At 51.6% G+C, this 17,471-nt stretch overlaps 1 protein-coding gene across 1 annotated transcript; it reads right to left on the minus strand.

Annotated features, from left to right (window-relative positions):
• Positions 1 to 1,208: 1,208 nt before the first annotated feature.
• Positions 1,209 to 17,014, minus strand: MAT1A (methionine adenosyltransferase 1A). The gene is made up of 9 exons (XM_074339690.2): positions 16,416 to 17,014; positions 13,124 to 13,201; positions 12,225 to 12,347; positions 9,258 to 9,370; positions 8,679 to 8,822; positions 4,308 to 4,526; positions 3,005 to 3,187; positions 2,543 to 2,676; positions 1,209 to 1,921 (listed from the first exon to the last, which is right to left on the minus strand). The coding sequence occupies exons 1-9, from the start codon at positions 16,507 to 16,509 to the stop codon at positions 1,819 to 1,821; spliced, it is 1,191 nt and encodes a 396-aa protein (XP_074195791.1). The 5' UTR covers positions 16,510 to 17,014; the 3' UTR covers positions 1,209 to 1,818.
• Positions 17,015 to 17,471: the final 457 nt, after the last annotated feature.

Consider the following 17,471-nt stretch of genomic DNA (forward strand, 5'->3'; position numbering starts at 1 on the left):
AGCATATGGTAATTTGGGCTTCTTTTTCCACCCCTGATCGAAAGAGGAGCCTTAGGGTCTTTGTGCTTCAGGCCTAGAGCCCGAACGCAGGCTCTCTGCTCCCAGGTGAAGCTTCCTGTCCCAGCCAGAACCAGCACCGTGTGCCCCACAAAGAAGTCCAGTCTGCCTGCTCTCCCAAGGCCCATGGAGGCCCCCACCTGAGCCTGTGTCTGGGGAGCAAGAGAGAAGGTAGAGATGCTGCTGTCAGAGGCCCAGGCTGAGGACAGGTGAGGTGGGTGGTGCCGGACATGGATGGAAAGGCGAACAGATGTACAGCTTCTGAGACCCTGGCACACTGAGGATGCCTCAGGCCCCTCCGGAGTAGACCCATCCCCCAGAAGCCACCCGGCAAAGGCAGAATCTCCTATGACATCTCAGCCAACTTGTCCACCACTAGGAGTCAAGCCCTGCCACCGGGGTCACCACTGAACATTAGATATCGTGTCTTAGGACTGGCCTCTCAGGAACAGGGATCTGAGGGGCTTACCTACTTATCGTGCTGTTGGAATAAGTAGGTGAGCCCCTCAGATCCCTGTTCCAGAGAGGCCAGTCCAACAGCACGCAGACTACAGGGGGCACAGAGGGGACAAAGAGCGAGAGAGAGACTTGAAGGAGCAGGCTTCCAGTCCCTTGTTTCGGGGGTGGGGGCACCTGTGCCAGGATGAGCTGCTCCAGGAAGCCCAGATGGGACTGGACCAGACTTGGGCCACTTACTCCAGAGGCCCCCACACCCTAGCCATGCATGTGCCTGAGTGGGCAGGGGCTAGGGTTATATGGTTGCTTCTTAATTCCAAACTCCAGCCCAGCCAGGAGAGCCAGCTCACCCTGAACTTTCTTCTGAAATAAATGAGGCAAATGGAACAAACCTTTGGTTCTGTCCTGACTGCAGCTCACTGCCTAGGGCTCACCGAGAGCTGGTGGGTTAGTCCCCTAATTCAAAGCAACCTCAGGTCTTTAGGAGAGAGGCCACAGCCTCCCTCAGTCTGCTTTGTCACTGCACAGATTTGTTTCTGGCACGAGATAGGGGGAAGGGGTGGTGGTGTCTGGGTTCCTGAGTCAAAGCTCCTTGATTCATGTCTAGGCCCCAATACATGTGGCTGTAGGACCCTGTGGACGCTACCTAGATGGTCTGTGCCTCAGTCTCCCCATTTATAAACGGGGACAACAAAGGTGTTACCTCATCATGTTGTGTGAAGAAGAAATGACATCAGTGATTAGCTCTGTCCCTCGCTCACTGTGGATGCTTAGGCCACGAAAGCCCCTGTCCTTATCCTTGCCAGAAGCCAGCCTGGGAGGCTTTATGAAGGCGTTGGCTCAGGGCTCTGGCTGGGGTCCTGTGAGACCCTGAGATCTGTGAGACGCGCTGACCTTGGCACATGCCTAGGGACGGGGGGTGGGGGGAGCTGGTCAGGGTCCGGGCTATGGGGGAGGTAAGGGGATTTACTCCTGACAGGTGGTTTTTCCACTATATTAACATCCCTTGGTCTAAGGGAGAGGCAGAGGGACACAGTGACTGTCTTCAGGAGATCAAACCCTCAGCACCAGGAAGCCACCTGCCTCCTGCCATTCACGATGACAACAGCAGAGGGCTAAATCAGAGGGCTTTGCCTGCGATGGGACAGGGCAGGGGGAGGGGGTGTTGGGGGTGGGGGAGAAGGCATGCCCCGGAGGGCAGTCAGCAGCCTGGGGTCTGTGGGAGCAGAGAGTTGGGATCCTGGGGAAGAGGGATGTGGCCGCTCAGGTGCCCCTGGGGCAAGGCCGGGCCCAGCTCCACCAGCTCTAAAGCACAAGCTTCTTGGGAACCTCCCACGGGAACTCGCTCCTTCCGAAATGGCCGTAGCACGCCGTCTTCTGGTACATGGGCTTCTTCAAATCCAAATCCCTGCGTGTCCAGCAGAAGAAAGGCTCATTGTTAATGGAAAAGGAGCTGAGTTTCTATCTGTAATTTTGGGCCCAGGAGTAATTAACAGACTGTGATCGTCCCTATGTGGAATGTCACCACTTTCCCCCAGATTCCCTGCCTGCACCACGCCATGTCTTAGAAGGGGACAATCACTGGCTCTTGGGAAGCAGGCTCAGCGGCTCAGGGACAGCCTGACCACACAGGAACCAGGAACCAGGACTGCACTCTATACTTGAGGTGCCTTTCTCCTCTGTATTCCACGGACCTGGCCCAGACCAACGTCAAGTGGCCAGGCTCCAGGAAGCAGAGATGGCATTAGAAACAAGAAGAAATGGGACTGGGTTTGCCGACTCAATTCTCAGCCATTCAGCCTTATCATTATTTTCCTCCCCACCTGGAGTTAGCGTCTGCTGGGCCAGCCGGGATGGTACGCAGCCCCTTCAACCTGAAAACCGGAATCCTGCATTTGGGGCGTGCCCTGTGCTGGGCCCAGAGTTTGCAGACCCTCGTGCTTCAGGGAGGCTGAAAATCCTTCCTGTTTCCCTTGCAGTTGGGTTAAGCATCAGGGTGAGGGAGGAAGGATGTCTTGCCAACTTTTACCTGACAATGACGCCAGGCCGAAGGTCAAAGTTCTTATGCACCACATCTAGCAGCTCTCGCTCTGTCTTCTGAGAGGTTCCGTAAGTGAAGATGGAAATGGACAGGGGCTTAGCCACACCAATGGCGTAGGAAACCTTCCAGAAGAGACCAGAGTCAGGGACCGAAGCCACTGTGCAGGGCTCTGCCCCTCACAGAAAGTTTCACATCCTCAGGAAGGGCAGTTGGAACCACACATCTCTTGCCCAACACACTCCCACCATCTGTCTGCCTAGAAATCCCTGTCGTCTTTGTAGAGGGCAGTTTCTATACATGCCCTTCTCCCTGAAGGATTTTGTTTTCCCTCTCTCAGGTTTTCAGGGCCACCGTTCCCAACACTACACATACGGAATCACATCCTTTGGCAAAGTGTGTGGCCTGGCCAGCAGAGCTGGTGGGGTCAGAGTGGGGTGGGGTCCCACCCACCTGCACAAGCACTCTCCGGCAGAGCCCTGCTTTCACCAGGGACTTGGCCACCCAGCGGGCAGCATAAGCCGCAGAGCGGTCCACCTTGGTGTAGTCCTTCCCGGAGAAGGCCCCACCACCGTGTGCCCCCCAGCCACCGTACGTGTCCACGATGATCTTACGGCCAGTGACGCCCGCATCCCCCTGCAGAAGGAAAGGAACAGAGTGGGGAGATGGAAACCAGAGCCTCCTCACCCCAGAGCTGGGAGGAGGTGCCAGCTGAAGCACTGTGATGGCTGCTGGACTGCTACTTGGAAAACGTACCCTGAAGCTGCCTGAGGACATGTTTCAAAGGCTCTTTGGCTAGGAGTCTGCCAGACACCCTGGATCTAATCCCAGTTCAATCACTGACCAGTTACAGAAGTCAGGTAACCTGTCAGAGCCTCATCAGAAAGCACAAATGACTGGCCAGCTGGGGTCAGAGCTGCTCCTAATGCCTTCGTTTTTATGAGTCAATCGTAACAGGGAAATCCAACTGCAGGAAGAAACTGCGCCGTAATCAGTATTGCCTGAGCCGTGGCCCTTACTGGTGCTACCCAGGAAACACCACATTGTCCTTTTCCTCAAGGGTCTGCTCTGTGCAGTACCAGTCAATAAAGATGTTTTAAAAGGGGGCAGGGACGCTATGTTCAATGATTTGAGGAAAGTGCATAGTATAGACCCTTGTTTAGAGATTCACAATTCACACTCATGTGTCTAGCCTTTGAGAGGTCCTGCAAGAAAATACAATAAGCTTGACCCTTGCTTCATCCAGTGTTTCTGTGCTACATTTGGTTATAGGACCTGTTATGGGGACTTTGCTTTGTGGCAACACAGCTGAGGTCCCCTGGCAGTGGTCAGCAGCATCTCAGAGGTACTATGCCAGTCTCCACTTCCTCATTCCTGTGGCACAGGCGGAAGGGGTAGCAGGTGCCTACAGGGCTGGAAGGTAACCTGTGGCAAAGACCTGGTAAGCGCCACCTGGTAAAGGTCAGGCATTTGCGATGGTGAGGCAGCAGCTGCTTGGGCAAGTCTGCCATCCAGTGTGAGCTGTCTGGAGTGGGAGGGCCAGGCAGCCCTAGTGGGAGAATCCTGGGGGCATGTCCCCAATTCCTCAGGGACTGACGGATACACAGCAGGCCCAAAAGAGAGTGATCTGACTGCACGTGTCACCCAGGGCCAGACATGGCTGAGTCACACAAAGCCACCTCCTGCAGTCTTTGTGTTGGAGGAGGTCAGCAACCCCAATCAGCAACCAGGGCCTCATCCAGAGACCAGGGCGTACCTGGGGACCGCCAATGACAAACCGCCCGCTGGGCTGCAGGTGGTAAATGGTGTGTTCATCCAGGTACTTGGCCGGCACCACAGACTTGATCACCTGCTCCTTCAGGGCCTTGCGCATGTCCTCCAGTGTCACGTCCTCGTTGTGTTGCACGGAGATGACGATGGTGTGGATACGCATGGGGATGACAGCGCCATTGTCCTGCGTGTACTGCACTGTCACCTGTCAGAGGCAGGAGGAGACGCCGTGAGGCCCTGCCCGGAGCTGCCCGGCACAGACACCCAGGAGGCCGGCAGGGCTCCCATGGGCCCCGGTGGGGGTGGGGGGGTGGGGATGCGTCCTCAAAGGGCCTTCAGGAAACTTAATCGGAGACATTTTGGTATCTGCATAGTTGCCCAGTGCCACAGGATGACTGGGCATGACACAAGCTGTTCCCACCTGTGACCACCATCAGTGCCACGTGGAGCCTCAGGGTTTTCTCTCTGTGACCCACCAGACTTCTCTCCTTCTCCCCTGGCCAAAGCCCCCTTTGACCCTCTATGGCCCAGGGCCAAACTATCCTGGCTCCTACCAAGGACCTACGAGTCTACAGGCTACCTGCCAGCTGTCCCAGCCCCTCGGTGGACGAGTGTAGAAGCACATTGGGCCAGAGGACCTGCCGGCTGTAAGGACAGGGTGAGAAGACTGAGACCAGGGTGGCTGAGAGGGAGGGAGCTGCCAGCTCTGGGAGTTTTGGTAAATGAAAGAAAAGCAGAGAGCATCTTGAGGGCTCGAACCTGCCCGCAGTACCCTGGCAGGTCATTTCCACCAGCGTGGGTAAGTTCTGTGTCCATTCTATGCACGACCAACTAATGTTTAAGCCACCCCAGCAAGATAGGTATTATAATCTCCACCTTTATAAATGAGAAAAACAAGTCTCTGAGAAGTGAAACAACTTGTCTGAAGTCACAAGCTGGTCAGTGAAAAGCCAAAGGGCCAAACCCTGCTCTGCCTGATCCAAAAGTTTGTGTCATTCCCACAGCAGCACAGACAAAATGCTTCTCCCCCATTGTTTACTGACACCTCCATGAGTGTAAGAGCTCGATGTCACAGCCTGGTCTGATTGTAACAAAGGAGGGCGGCCTAGGCACCCTGGGCTTGCATTGTGAGGGGGAAGAAGACGGGAAGGATGGAAGGCGAGGCTGGGAAAAGAAACTGACTGCATGAGTGCTATATGCTAGAAACCAGGCCAAAAGCTATGAGAAGCTGTTACTGGCCCCATGTTAAAGACGAGGGACTGAAGTTCGAGAACATAAATGCCTTGGTCAAGGTCACATAGCCGGTGAAGCTGGGCTGACCTGGAGCTGTGTGGCCTGGTAGCTGGGGCTCTGCCCAGCAGAAGGCTGTCACTTAAAACCCTCAGGGCTACGCTGGAGCCACAGGCCCCATTGCTACTCAAGGCAGTGTGGACCCACAAGAGCAGCGCCTGGAGGGGCTATGGGGTGTGTGGGGCCTGCAGGAGTGCAACTGTGCTGGTGGCCCTGGTGGGGACCCTGGCTGGCAGGCACCACACTGCCCCGTACCCCAGGGCCTCGACAGGACCACAGGACAGCAAGCCGTGCCTTCCTGGAGCTGTTCCTGAAGCAGGGTCTCTGCCTGCTCAAGGCCCCTCAAATAGCCATCAAACACTGGATTTGTGTCAGAACTCCTACTGTGTGTACTTCCTGGTCCAAAGAGCAACAGGGTGGGGTCAGGAGAAGGAGGGAAAAGACCCTGCCCACATGGTGCTTGGTCCTAGTGAGACGGGCAGATGCACATTGACATCTGTGGACTGAGAACAACCCTTACAGCCGGCCGGGCTGTGCGAGCGGGAGCTGCGACCCTGCGGCTGGCTCTGGGACCAGATCTGCCCCGTGAGGCCTCAGGAGAAGGTCGCGCATTCTGAGCAGCTGCTGAGGCCTGTCCCCACTGCCCCTGCTCCCTCACCTCCCACTCTGCCACAAAGGCCAAGGAGCATCTGGGCAGAACCACAGAGCTGTGGCGAGCAAGGGGCTCCGAGCATCGCTCTTATCTCATTGTGTCAGCAAGATGTGGGGCAAAGTATACCACAGAAAACATAACTCCGACCAGGTACAAAAATAGCCATCATGCTGCCACTCAGGTCTCCATATCAGCAGCAAGAATTTGTTCAGGTGGAAAGACTCATCCTGTTCACAGTCAACACTGGTTAGATGATGAAAATCCTTTACCAATAGGGTGCAGAGAAGGTGTAGCAGCTGCTCCTGGCACGGTGCCCCGTTCCCACAGTGAGCCGCTCTGTGGAGGCGCTGGGAGAGGTCTGTCAGCAGACCCACACCCGCACCCTCTCACCCTCTCTGCTGCCGTGCCAGCCGGCTCAGGGCCACCTGTGGCAGGGGAGCGAGGCTGATTCCGGTCTCCAAAGTAGCATTTTTAAGAGAATTCAGTGTATCCTTGCAGAAAGGGAAACCCTGAGCGAGCCTACCCCACCCCTGGCTGCGTTTAGACCGGGAAACCTATTACAGAGCAAAAAGAGAATCTTCCCTGTTTTAGCTGGGCCAACAGGTGGGTTCCAGTCCTCATCTCACAGAAGGAAAAGAAAAGCTCAGTCACTCCATCACTTCCTCCCATCCCTGTTCTATCTGGGATTTCCTTTTCTGTGAATCTCTGCCCCACAGTACAGCTCGGATACAGGATGGGCAGGGCATACCAACATCTGCGTGCCCCTTTGATCTGGCACCATCACAACCTTCGCGTTTGAGCTCTCCTGCCCCACAACCTCAAAGAACAGCTGAGGAATGCTGCCGATTCCACCCCAGTGTGGGGCACGTGGATGACACTAGAAGCCCCAAGGAAGGGTTTCCTTCAGGCCACAAGTGTGCTTCCTTGCCCCAGGTTCAGCCACCATGGACCCTCTGCCCTGTGTGGCCTCACACTTGGGGTGAGGAGGGTGCATGTCTGTGGCTGCGGCAAGGGATGAGTCACGTGCACTGTGCTGAGCTATAAAACCACATGAGCAGAACTCCTACTGCGGGGGCAAGAGAAGGCACTTCTTGCTGGTGGCCAGGGAAACCATGAGGAGGTGGGGACTTCCCTGACCACTGATGGACAGATAGGAACCAGAGAGAGTGCAAGTGAGGTTCAGAGTGTAAGCACAGGGGCAAAGCACCAAGAAACTAGGGGAACACGAGTGAACTAATACAGATTAAACAAAGACTGAGGGAGGAGAGGCAGGGGAAGGTAATGTTGGAAGACCATAAAAGGCTCTGAATACCAGAATTCAAGTGAGGTTCCTCCCCCTGCCTCCCAGGAAGCAGAAAGTTACAGAAAATTCTGTGTGGACATTAGAAAATTAGAAGTAAAGCCCAAAGCGATTAACTGGAGTTTCCCGACAGGGAAAACCCTTGGGTGGGACTGGCACTGATCCTGGCCCTGGCCTGGGAAATGGGCTGGAACAGAGGGATGCTCTATGGGGGCGGGGGCACAGGCAGAGTGGAGACAGGGGCACTGAGCAGGACGGGGTGAAAGGTGGCACTCCAGCACACTCCCTTCAGCCCAATAGGAGGTGACAGTGGGCGGCACACAGTGGGCTCTTGTTTGTAGGGTGAATGAGAAATGGGGCTGGCGATTCGTAGAGGCCTGCAGGGGGAAAGTTTGGGAGCTGAGTGAGCGGAGGTGAAAACTGGATCCACCAGCGTGGGTAGAAGGGGACAGAGTGTTTAGAAGTGCAAAGAACCTGTTAGGAGTGGAAGAGGAGCCAGGGATGGAAGCCCCAAGGAAAGGGGCCATCAGAGAATCAGGATTAAACAGGGCAGGCCGTGGGCAGTGAAGGCGGGCAGGACCCCAGGTGTGCTACACTTGCATCACGGCCGGCCTTTCCACACCACAGGGAACAGAGAGGTCAGGGCCCAAGGGGACAGAGAGGCAGAAACAGGATAGATAAAGTGGTTTCATGAGAAGCAAAGAAGGGCCCCACTGAGAGGCAGATGGCCTTTGTTTATGTGGTGCTCAGGATGTGGCAAGGCAGTGACCAAAAGTCTGAGGCCAGTTAAGAAGTAAGTTTGTGGCAGGAATTGGGGAATCGCATTACCAGCATCAACACATGCAAAGGAAGCCCCCCCCCAAAAAAAAAAAAAAATCTAGAACTGTTCTTCCCAGTTTTTGGTATTTTTAAAATTTTTCATAATAAAATGGGGGCAGAAAGCATCTAGAGCTGAAGATTTTTCAAATAAATAGTTTTTATCAAAATCAACAATTCTTTGAGTGCCCAGACTGAACGTTTCGATCTTGACACTAACAAGGACGAAGAGGATCTGGGGGTGCTCACAGTGTGTGCCTGGAGCTCCCAGACACAGGAGGGCAAAGGAAGAGACTGACCTGAGTCTTCGAGTCAGGCCTCAGCCAGGGGAGGGCCCCAGAGCGTCTCAGGTCCGCCATGCGGGCGTTGAGCTTGTGAGCAAGGATGATGGTGAGGGGCATGCACTCTTCTGTCTCATCGGTGGCGTAGCCGAACATCAAACCCTGGAGCAGGGCAGAGGGCGGAGGGAGCAACATCCACTTTAGACACAGGCAGCGCTCTGCAGATCTAAAATTCTGCTGCTCTCCAACCTGTACTGGGTGCCTCTTGCATGCAACATTTGCGCTGGGTGCTTGTGGAAGGGAAGACATGGTCCCTCACGCCCAACGCTCCAGGAGGGGCAGACGAGCCCAAACTGGCATCAGGACCACAGCCTTCCACAGCCCTAAGTCGCTGCCCTGAAGCAGGGATACCCGGCTAACTTTTGGCATGCACCCCCCCCCCCCCCACTCCGGCGTTCCTCTAGGAGGAGGGGTCACCCCCAGTGTGATTCAGCCATTGTTCAGGTGCTGCCCCAGCTGGCTCCTCAGCACATGTCAGAGCCAGGATGCGCCACACTGGCCCCCCGGGCCCAGCGCCCACGCTCAGTGTTCACGCACCTGATCTCCAGCACCGACATCCGTTTCGTTTCTGTCTAGATGGACACCCTGTGCTATATCTGGGGACTGCTGCTCCAGAGCCACCAGCACATTGCAAGTCTTGAAGTCAAATCCTAGGGAAAAGGGAAAGCAGGCCTGAGTGGGTGCACATGGAGGACACAGGTGGCTGCAAGCTACCTGGGGGACTGTTCATTCCGGACATGGCATTTAGTGGTGGTGTGCATGGTCTCTAACCAGCTGGGCTCTGTCTGGGCCCAGAGCTGAGGCCCAGGATGCTATGCATCCTTACCACCATCTGGAACTCTTCAGTCACAGAAAATCCTCCATCGCGCATTTCACTGTATTACATTATACCTTGATTAGAAATATACAGCCTACACAGAACTGCAGTCTAGAAACCAGATAACAGTATGGCTGCTCTGGCTGAAGAGCAGGTGGGTGACTCTTGGCCTTGCCCCCGCAGCCCCTCCCAGAGGCACCTCCCAACACCCAGGTTGAAAATCACTGCACTGAAAACCCAGGGTCCTTCTAACACTGCCATTCAGAAGCCCAGGTGCAGCCGAACCCAAGTACAGACGGCCCCAAACTTATGATGGTCCGACTCAGGAGTTTTTGACTTCACAATGGTGCCTAAGTGATACACATTCAGTAGAAACTGTATTTCAGATTTTGAATTTTGCTCTTTTCCTGGGCTATCGATACTCAGTAGGGTCCTCTCTTGTGATACCAGGCAGCGTCAGCGAGCCGCAGCTCCCGGTCGGCTACGCGATCACGAGGGTAAGCAACACATACTCTCCCGTGGATTCACTGTATGAGGTGATTTTACCCAACTGCAGGCTAATGTGAGTGTTCTGGGCACATTAAGTGGCCAGGCTAAGCTATGGTGTTTGTAGGTCAGGTGGACTAAGTCATTTTCGACTTAGGATACTTTCAGCTTATGACGGGTTTATGGGGACGTAACCCCATCATAAGTCAAGGAAACGGTGTACTAAACGTACTGAACGCGAACTATTCAGAGAGGCCTCTGCTCCTGAGATGTGATCCTGAGGGCCTGGAGCCAAGGAGGCTGCCGCCGGGCTGCCCCTCCCCATAGCTCAGGCACAGAGGTGGAGGCTGGTGCTCCCAGGCCGGGCAGCGGCCTGGGGACCGGCCAGGGAATCTGGGCTCGCAGCAGCCCAGCCCAAGGTGTCCCAGGAGGTAGTGCTATGCAGACAGCACATTCTTCTCCCTGTCGGTCCTCCAACTGTGCAGGGCTCAGCTGCAGGGATGTGTGAATAAAAAGCCAAAGTGCACAGAGTTCCCCCCGACAAGGTCAAGTATGACTGTCCTGCTGACTTCTAGTCTATTCTCTTCTTCCTTCTAGTCTATTCTCTTACTCGTGCTGCCAGAGTGGGCTTCCTAAAGCAAACAAAGAACAAACAAACCCAGATGTAATCTATTGTTTACATACATGCTTCAAGTGGGGTCCTACTGCCAAACGAAGTAAAACTGAGCTCCTCAGTTCCACCCAGCCCCCGCGAGCTGGACTCCTTCAGCCAATGTGAACTTGGGTCTGGCCTTAAACGTGACATGCTCTTCTCCCTCCACTAGGTCTCTGCCTTCTAGCTCCTCCTCTGTCTCCTCTTCTCCACACCCCAAGCCGACCAGCTTTCAGTAAGTGTCCCTGGACCGTCCCGCAGCTCTTCCTTGCACACTATGCCATCAACTCCCTGCTGGGTACCTCATGCTGCATCATTTGATGCCAGGAAATGACCCTACTCCAGGAGCATCAGGTCACCTCTGTCCTCTGCTGCCTCCTGTTCCCAGGGAATGCTTGTGAATGTACAAACCAGTGAACAATCCTTGGACAGCTGCCAAGAACTCACCCATTTTGCATTAAACATTTTGCATTTTGCCTAATCACCCTGTCTAAATAATGAATCTTCTTAGTGCTGAAAGTCAATCAAGGGCTTCAAGTGATTTGGAAAAACAGAGTTTAGGGGGCTATAGGGAGAGGCAGGGCTTGGAAAGGGCAGTGAACTCAGCAGGTGTACAGCAAACAGCAGTGAGCCATGGTGAGCCGGGGTCCTTGCTGCAGTGGCCATCACAGTGCACGGTGACCCTTTTGGCACAGGCACATGGATCAGCTCGGCACGTGACGTTGGCGGCACTGTCTCAAAGCACCACGTGACCATTGTGCCAACATCACACGGCAAACGTGTGACAATAGCACAAATGTCACACGGCCAGCACATGACGATTGCGCGAAAGTTACACAGCCAACAGGTGACAATCCTGCAATGTCAGGCCCTCAGTTCTTTCCAGCTCTCACCCCCACCTGAGCACAGTGCTCCTCAATTCCTGCCAGGGCCTGTGCCCCTTCCCTGGGGTCTAAGTTCCCACATTGCCTGCCACTGGGGTCAACCAGGGCCAGACTGCCTCCTTCACCTGCTACCGGCTCTGGACTGGGTCACCTTTTTGTCTACAACGGGAAGCAGCACTGTTTGGCAGAAAGCATACGAGTCCCAAATGGAGGAGCCACTCACTGACTGTGTCACCTTATGTAAATCATTTACATCTCTAAGCCTCAATCTCCTCATCCGCATAAGTACAACAGAGTTCCTCAAATGATGAAGAGGACACATTACAAAGAGACCAGCACCAGTGCCTGGCAGAGGACATGTCCCCGACAGAGGGCAGCTCCTTTTACTCAGCTTCTTTCTCTGCAAAGCTCCAGGAAGGCAGGACCTTAAATAAGACCAGAGTCAATAACGGATGGACCGGGCTGGTTCAGCGGGCACTGTCATATGGGCTGCCATGCTGTTGCCAGAGACTTTGATGCCTGGTCCCTGATAGGTGGGCCTGGGAATGCCCCTCCCCCCCCAGCCCCCAGTGCTTCCAGAAGACCGAGAGCCTCAGGTGGGACCCAGCACTGAGGGCTCTCTCAGGAGACCAGCATATATTTCCGGCCCGGGGCCCGGCCCTCACCCTTGGCAGAGTCGTCGTAGCCAATGTGCTTGATGGTGTCTCTCACCACCCGCTGGTAGTCCACCATGGCCGTGGAGGTGATCTCCCCACACAGCAGCACCATACCTGTCTTACACACCGTCTCTGGAAGGGAAGGAGAAAAGGCAGTAGCCACACACCAGCACAGGGAAGCTCAATGGCTACACCTCTCCCAGGGCCGGTAAAGAGACTCAGAGGAACCTTACCAGGAATGGATTCCAGGCAGAAACTAATAAGCTAATAAAAAGAGTAAATTCCAGCACAGTTGCTGGCCACCTTCAAATGCTGCTTGGAGAACTACGCTTTGGAAAGAACCGGTCACACCTGAATTTTCACACCAAGTACTTACTACTTGTGTGATCTTGAACAACTTATTTAGCCTATGTCTGTTTCCCCAAATGTTAGATGAAGATAATAACAAGACCAGATTAAATGAGACAACGGTTGTACATAGTTATCATAAAGAGTGCAGTCAACATATGTGAAGCTCTCCCATCCCCTGTTGCTGCAACCCCACTGGAGGCTTTCGGGAGCGGGACCCTAAGCAAAGAATCAGGCCAACCTTCTCTCCAGCTATTTACAAAGATTTCAGGGTGACGTCTACCCTCAGAGGGGCAAGGGCCCCAATAGTCTGCAATACAGGGGTTCGGGTGCCACTGGAGAGGAAAAGATTGGTCTGTGCAGCAGACAGGACAGGGTACCGACAGTGAGACTAGGTACGCACCCCTACCCCATGACCCTGATTCAGCGGCACCATGAAGCCCTCAGTGAAGTGAGAGCTAGACCTGATCACCTCCTCTGTGCTGAGGGCTGCAACACAGGTAAAGGGCTCAACTCAGCACGCTTAGGTCTCCTGCAGGAAGGGCTTGGGAGTGTCTTACCACAGGCCACCTTGGCATTGGGGTCCTGCTTGAGATGGGCATCCAGCACCGCGTCACTGATCTGGTCGCAGATCTTATCTGGACAAAAATAAACATGTGTAAGAATCACAGAGATATTAGGTATAACAAACTGAAATGTTAAAATAATTAGATATTTTGTCAGTTTACATATCAAATCTACCTAACAATTAGAGACTCTTTTTTAAATATAAGAAGTTAGAAAATTTTATTTCTCCCTGCTTCTGTCTAATTTTGGACAATGTATAAAGTCACACAAGTCCCTAAAAAAGGCAATAAATATGTTACAAAACCAATTCTAAGAGTATAAAACAATTTCTCTCTCTCCCTCTCTCTCTCCTAACTAAATAGTCTCTCATTCCTCAACATATTCCCTTTAAAACTAATATCTAGAAAAGTCCTGGATATAGAAGTTAAAATAGCTAATAACGTCAGTAAGATTAGGTGCCAAGATGTAAAATCAGAAGGGACAAAAGGATGCATTGTCCTGCAGCTTCCATAAGGTGCACAGTGTATAAAACACCACACCCAGTCCCACGACCCCGCCCAGAGGATTCTCTAGGAACCTCCACACATCATCGCTGGTTTGCAGGACATCTCCATAAGCAGCTCCCAGGTAATCCCGCAGTCACTCGGCCTCCTGAAGGTTAGATGTTCTATTTTGACCTCCTCAGTCAAGGTGGGCCCGACAAGAGTTCAATATGACCTGCCATTTGACCTTATTCTATATTGCCTTAAAAACTCTACATGGTTGTGCATGTGGACCAATTCATGTCATTGTGGAAAAATCCACTCTTGCTTTGGGGTTATGGGAACTGTCAATGCTCGCAAATTCAGAAATGAAAGTGACATCTATGTACACATATTATATTTTATTTAGTGTTCAAAATATCCAGAGAGTCTGTTCTTAATAGATTAATAAGGTGTTTTTTTCTAGTTTATTGAGATATAATTGGTATACAAAAAAATCTACCTATAAGTAATGTGTACAATTTGGTGAGTTTGGACATATGTATACACTCGTGTTACCATCACCACAGTCAGGGTAATAAACATATCCGTCACCTCCAAAAGGTTCCTTGTGTCCCTCTTACTTTTTTTTAAGTTTTAGAATTAAGAATCCAGATCCAGAATCAAGCAGTTTTGCTCTCAAAAGTGCATATTAAGTTCTGTAGTTAAAAATGTTAATCTGTCCTTAAATGCAAACTCCTCAATCTTTCCTTCAGAAACTGCTGTTAAACATGTATCTGGGGGGGAAAAACAACAACATGTATCTGAGTTTTTCTCTCGCTCCTCCTGCCAGCGGCAGACCTGGTTGTAAATCCGTTTGTGTGCATCCGTTGCCACTGCACACCCCTCCCAATGAAGGCCTCCTGTGGCTCAAACATCCACGTCAGGCTCTGACCATGGATGACTCTGCTTAGTTAAAGGACACACGTCACGTGTTCTCAACACAGGGAAATGGAATAAGAGCTATTGGGCATGAAGCTGCCGTTGAGCAAGGGTATTAAGAGTGCTCAGCAGACTCCAATAATATCTAACAAGGCCCTTCCGGAATTGTTTCTGTAGGTTTTCAAAATTTCTTTCGTTATCACTTAGCAGCCTTAAGATCGCCAATAGTTGGTTTTCTTGGAAGTTGAAAAAGAAGCATTAATTTTATCTTTCTGGCGGACAGGAATTCAGCCCTTAAACGACAAGGAGAAAGCCTTACTGGAAACTGATGGACTTGCTGGGACAATTAATTTACAGTGGAAGTGAAAGGAGAACCTGAAGTTCTGCCATTAAGTAGACAAAGCATCCAACTGATTGGCTGGAATGTCCATGCTCTGTCCAGTGAGCTCACTGCTGTGTGTATGATGGGACTATTGGCTGCTGTGTCTCAAAGTGCCCACTCCCTCCAGGTGGAGCAAATCCTAACCGATAGATGGCCTTCATAAGCCATGGAGCTTTTCAGAATGTTCCAGACATAGCAAAGGATCTGAGATTACAAGTACAGTAAACCTAGAACCTTTACAAAGTTATGCACAATGAAAGAGGTGGTTTACATTGAATTGGGTTAAGTCACACACAAAATCCAGGTTAAGCTAAGGTTTCTCAACAGCAGCACTATTGACATTTGGGACTGGAAAATGCTTTGTTGCAGAGGAATGGTCTTGTGTATTCAGGATGTTTAGAAGCATGCCTGGCCTCTATCCACTGAATGTCAGCATCACCACTCACCCCCTCCCCACTAGTTGGGAAAACAAAAATGTCTCCGCACATTATGAAATGCCTTTGGGGGAAAGGGGACAAAATCGTCCCCAGCTGAGAACCACTGGCTAAAGCATATGGAAGGTGTAGTGCCTGGAGTTGTCTAACACTGAGTCACAAGGTATGAAAGTTAAATCTCTTTGAGGAAGATCAAGGATGAGGACAGTGAGAAAACAGTAGACTTGGTGATGAGTTACCCAAAACTTCAAATACTCAAATGAATTTTGAAGAAGTGGTTTTAAATACATAAACCAGTGTGTCTAGCCCCCAGGGTTTTCCTAGAACAGTGGTTCCCAAAGTGTGGTTTCCACACCAGCAGCAGCAGTGGCTCCTGGAACTTATTAAAAACGCAGATTCTTAGGGCGTGGGTGGAGCCCACCACTCTGTTTTACCCTGAAGCCTGAGAACCACTGTCCTAGAAGTCGAGGTTCTGATCATGTCACCACGGAAGCCTCTCTCATTTCCCCATATCACAGTCTACCAAAAAAATGCTTGTGTTTTCTATCTCTTCAGGAAGCCATCTCTTAGACAGCATATCTGAGACCTCCAGGACCTAGAGATCCATCCCAGCACCTATTAGAATGTCCTGCTGTCCATTTCTAAACTACACACACTTTACATGCAAAACCTACTGACCCACACAGTCTTGAGGGAATATTCTCTGTTGACTTAAGTTGCTCATTGATAATAAATAAAAGTTTTACTCAAAAATATATATATATAAAATGTTCATATCTGATGACACATTTTATACGCGTGGTATATTCAGCCAACCAGTTGCATGTTCTCTTTGCAGCCCCACCATGCTGAGGTGCCGCTGGTGGCAGCAGCATGGACCCTTGGCTTCAGTAACTTACAATTTATCATTTGCATAATGAGAGACTGTTCTACAAAGCTACACATTGACTGAAAAATACTTCATACTGTTCCTCCAGAGATCCCTTATAGTAACGAACACAAATTGTTTTAAGACGTCTAGAAAAAGTGACTCCCTCGGTGCAGGTCGCCATGGTGCAGGACTTACCTGGGTGCCCCTCTCCTACCGATTCCGATGTGAACATGAAGTCTCCATCGTCACTTAGAGAATGGTCACACAAGCCATCCACAGGGCCATTCATCTTTTCACACTTCTCCACTCAGTTTCTTCAAGGCAACAATTTTAATGTTGTGACTTCAAGTTGGTTTTTGTTCTTTTTTCTTTAAACCCAACAGGCTTGTCTTTGGCAGAACCACAGGGATCACTTCTGCCGAACTGCCTGCGAGCATTCAAGAGTAAGGTGAGGATGGGTGAGAAGGGAGGGACTGAACCTAGATGTGTCACTCCCTCTGACTGGTCAGAGCTTGCTCCTGAGTGACTCCTATATATGCAAAAGTGAAAGTGCCTGCAGAATCATGTGAGAAAATTGGAGGAGTCCATTTCGCGGGGGTGGGGTGGGGGATCGGGGGTGGGGGGGCGTGTCTTCTTACCTTGAGGAATTTTAGTCCTTAGTTCTGATTTCCCAAGCCCTAAGCATCTGGTCAGTGTATGGGAAAGAAGGCTGTATAGACTGCGAAACTAAAGCTCCTTTGGGATTTTTTCTTCAGCTCTGTAGCTAATCTCCATATTGTTCCAAGGTTAACATCCTACATTGGGGGGTGGGGGGGGGGCGATGGTTACCCAGGAATATAAACAGGCAGCAAAAAACTCTTTTCCAGAAAGATGCTTGGGCTAAGATTGCAACACAGAGTGGCCTTTGCTGTTGGGCGCCCCCTCCTCGCCCACCTGCTGTCTGGATTTGCTTTTCCCGTTCTATCACCCTCTCGGTCAGAGCATGTACCTGTATGTACTCTGAGTCAACTTACATGTTACACAACAGATTCTTCGTGGAGGAAAAGCTTTTGAGTCCACATTTTTCTGCTAATAGAAATCACCTAAACTGTCAACTTCTCTAAGACATTGGCAGTCACATTAAGAAGCAAAATCAAATATATGGTGACGGAAGGAGAACTGACTCTGGGTGGTGAACACACAATGGGATTTATAGATGATGTAATACAGAATTGTACACCTGAAATCTATGTAATTTTACTAACTATTGTC

Source organism: Rhinolophus sinicus, chromosome 15 (genome assembly GCF_057876585.1).
Source record: "Rhinolophus sinicus isolate RSI-liver-muscle chromosome 15, RSI-T2T, whole genome shotgun sequence".
Classification (NCBI taxonomy): domain Eukaryota; kingdom Metazoa; phylum Chordata; class Mammalia; order Chiroptera; family Rhinolophidae; genus Rhinolophus; species Rhinolophus sinicus.

Bases quoted from the DNA above. Each gene is read 5' to 3' on its own strand.
- MAT1A (XM_074339690.2), bottom strand. From the start codon at position 16,509: ATGAATGGCCCTGTGGATGGCTTGTGTGACCATTCTCTAAGTGACGAT. The intron at 9,371-12,224 runs GTGAGGGCCGGG...CCTTTTCCCTAG, and splicing joins CTACGACGACTCTGCCAAGG to GATTTGACTTCAAGACTTGC. The intron at 1,922-2,542 runs GTAAAAGTTGGC...CTGGACACGCAG, and splicing joins CGGCCTGGCGTCATTGTCAG to GGATTTGGATTTGAAGAAGC.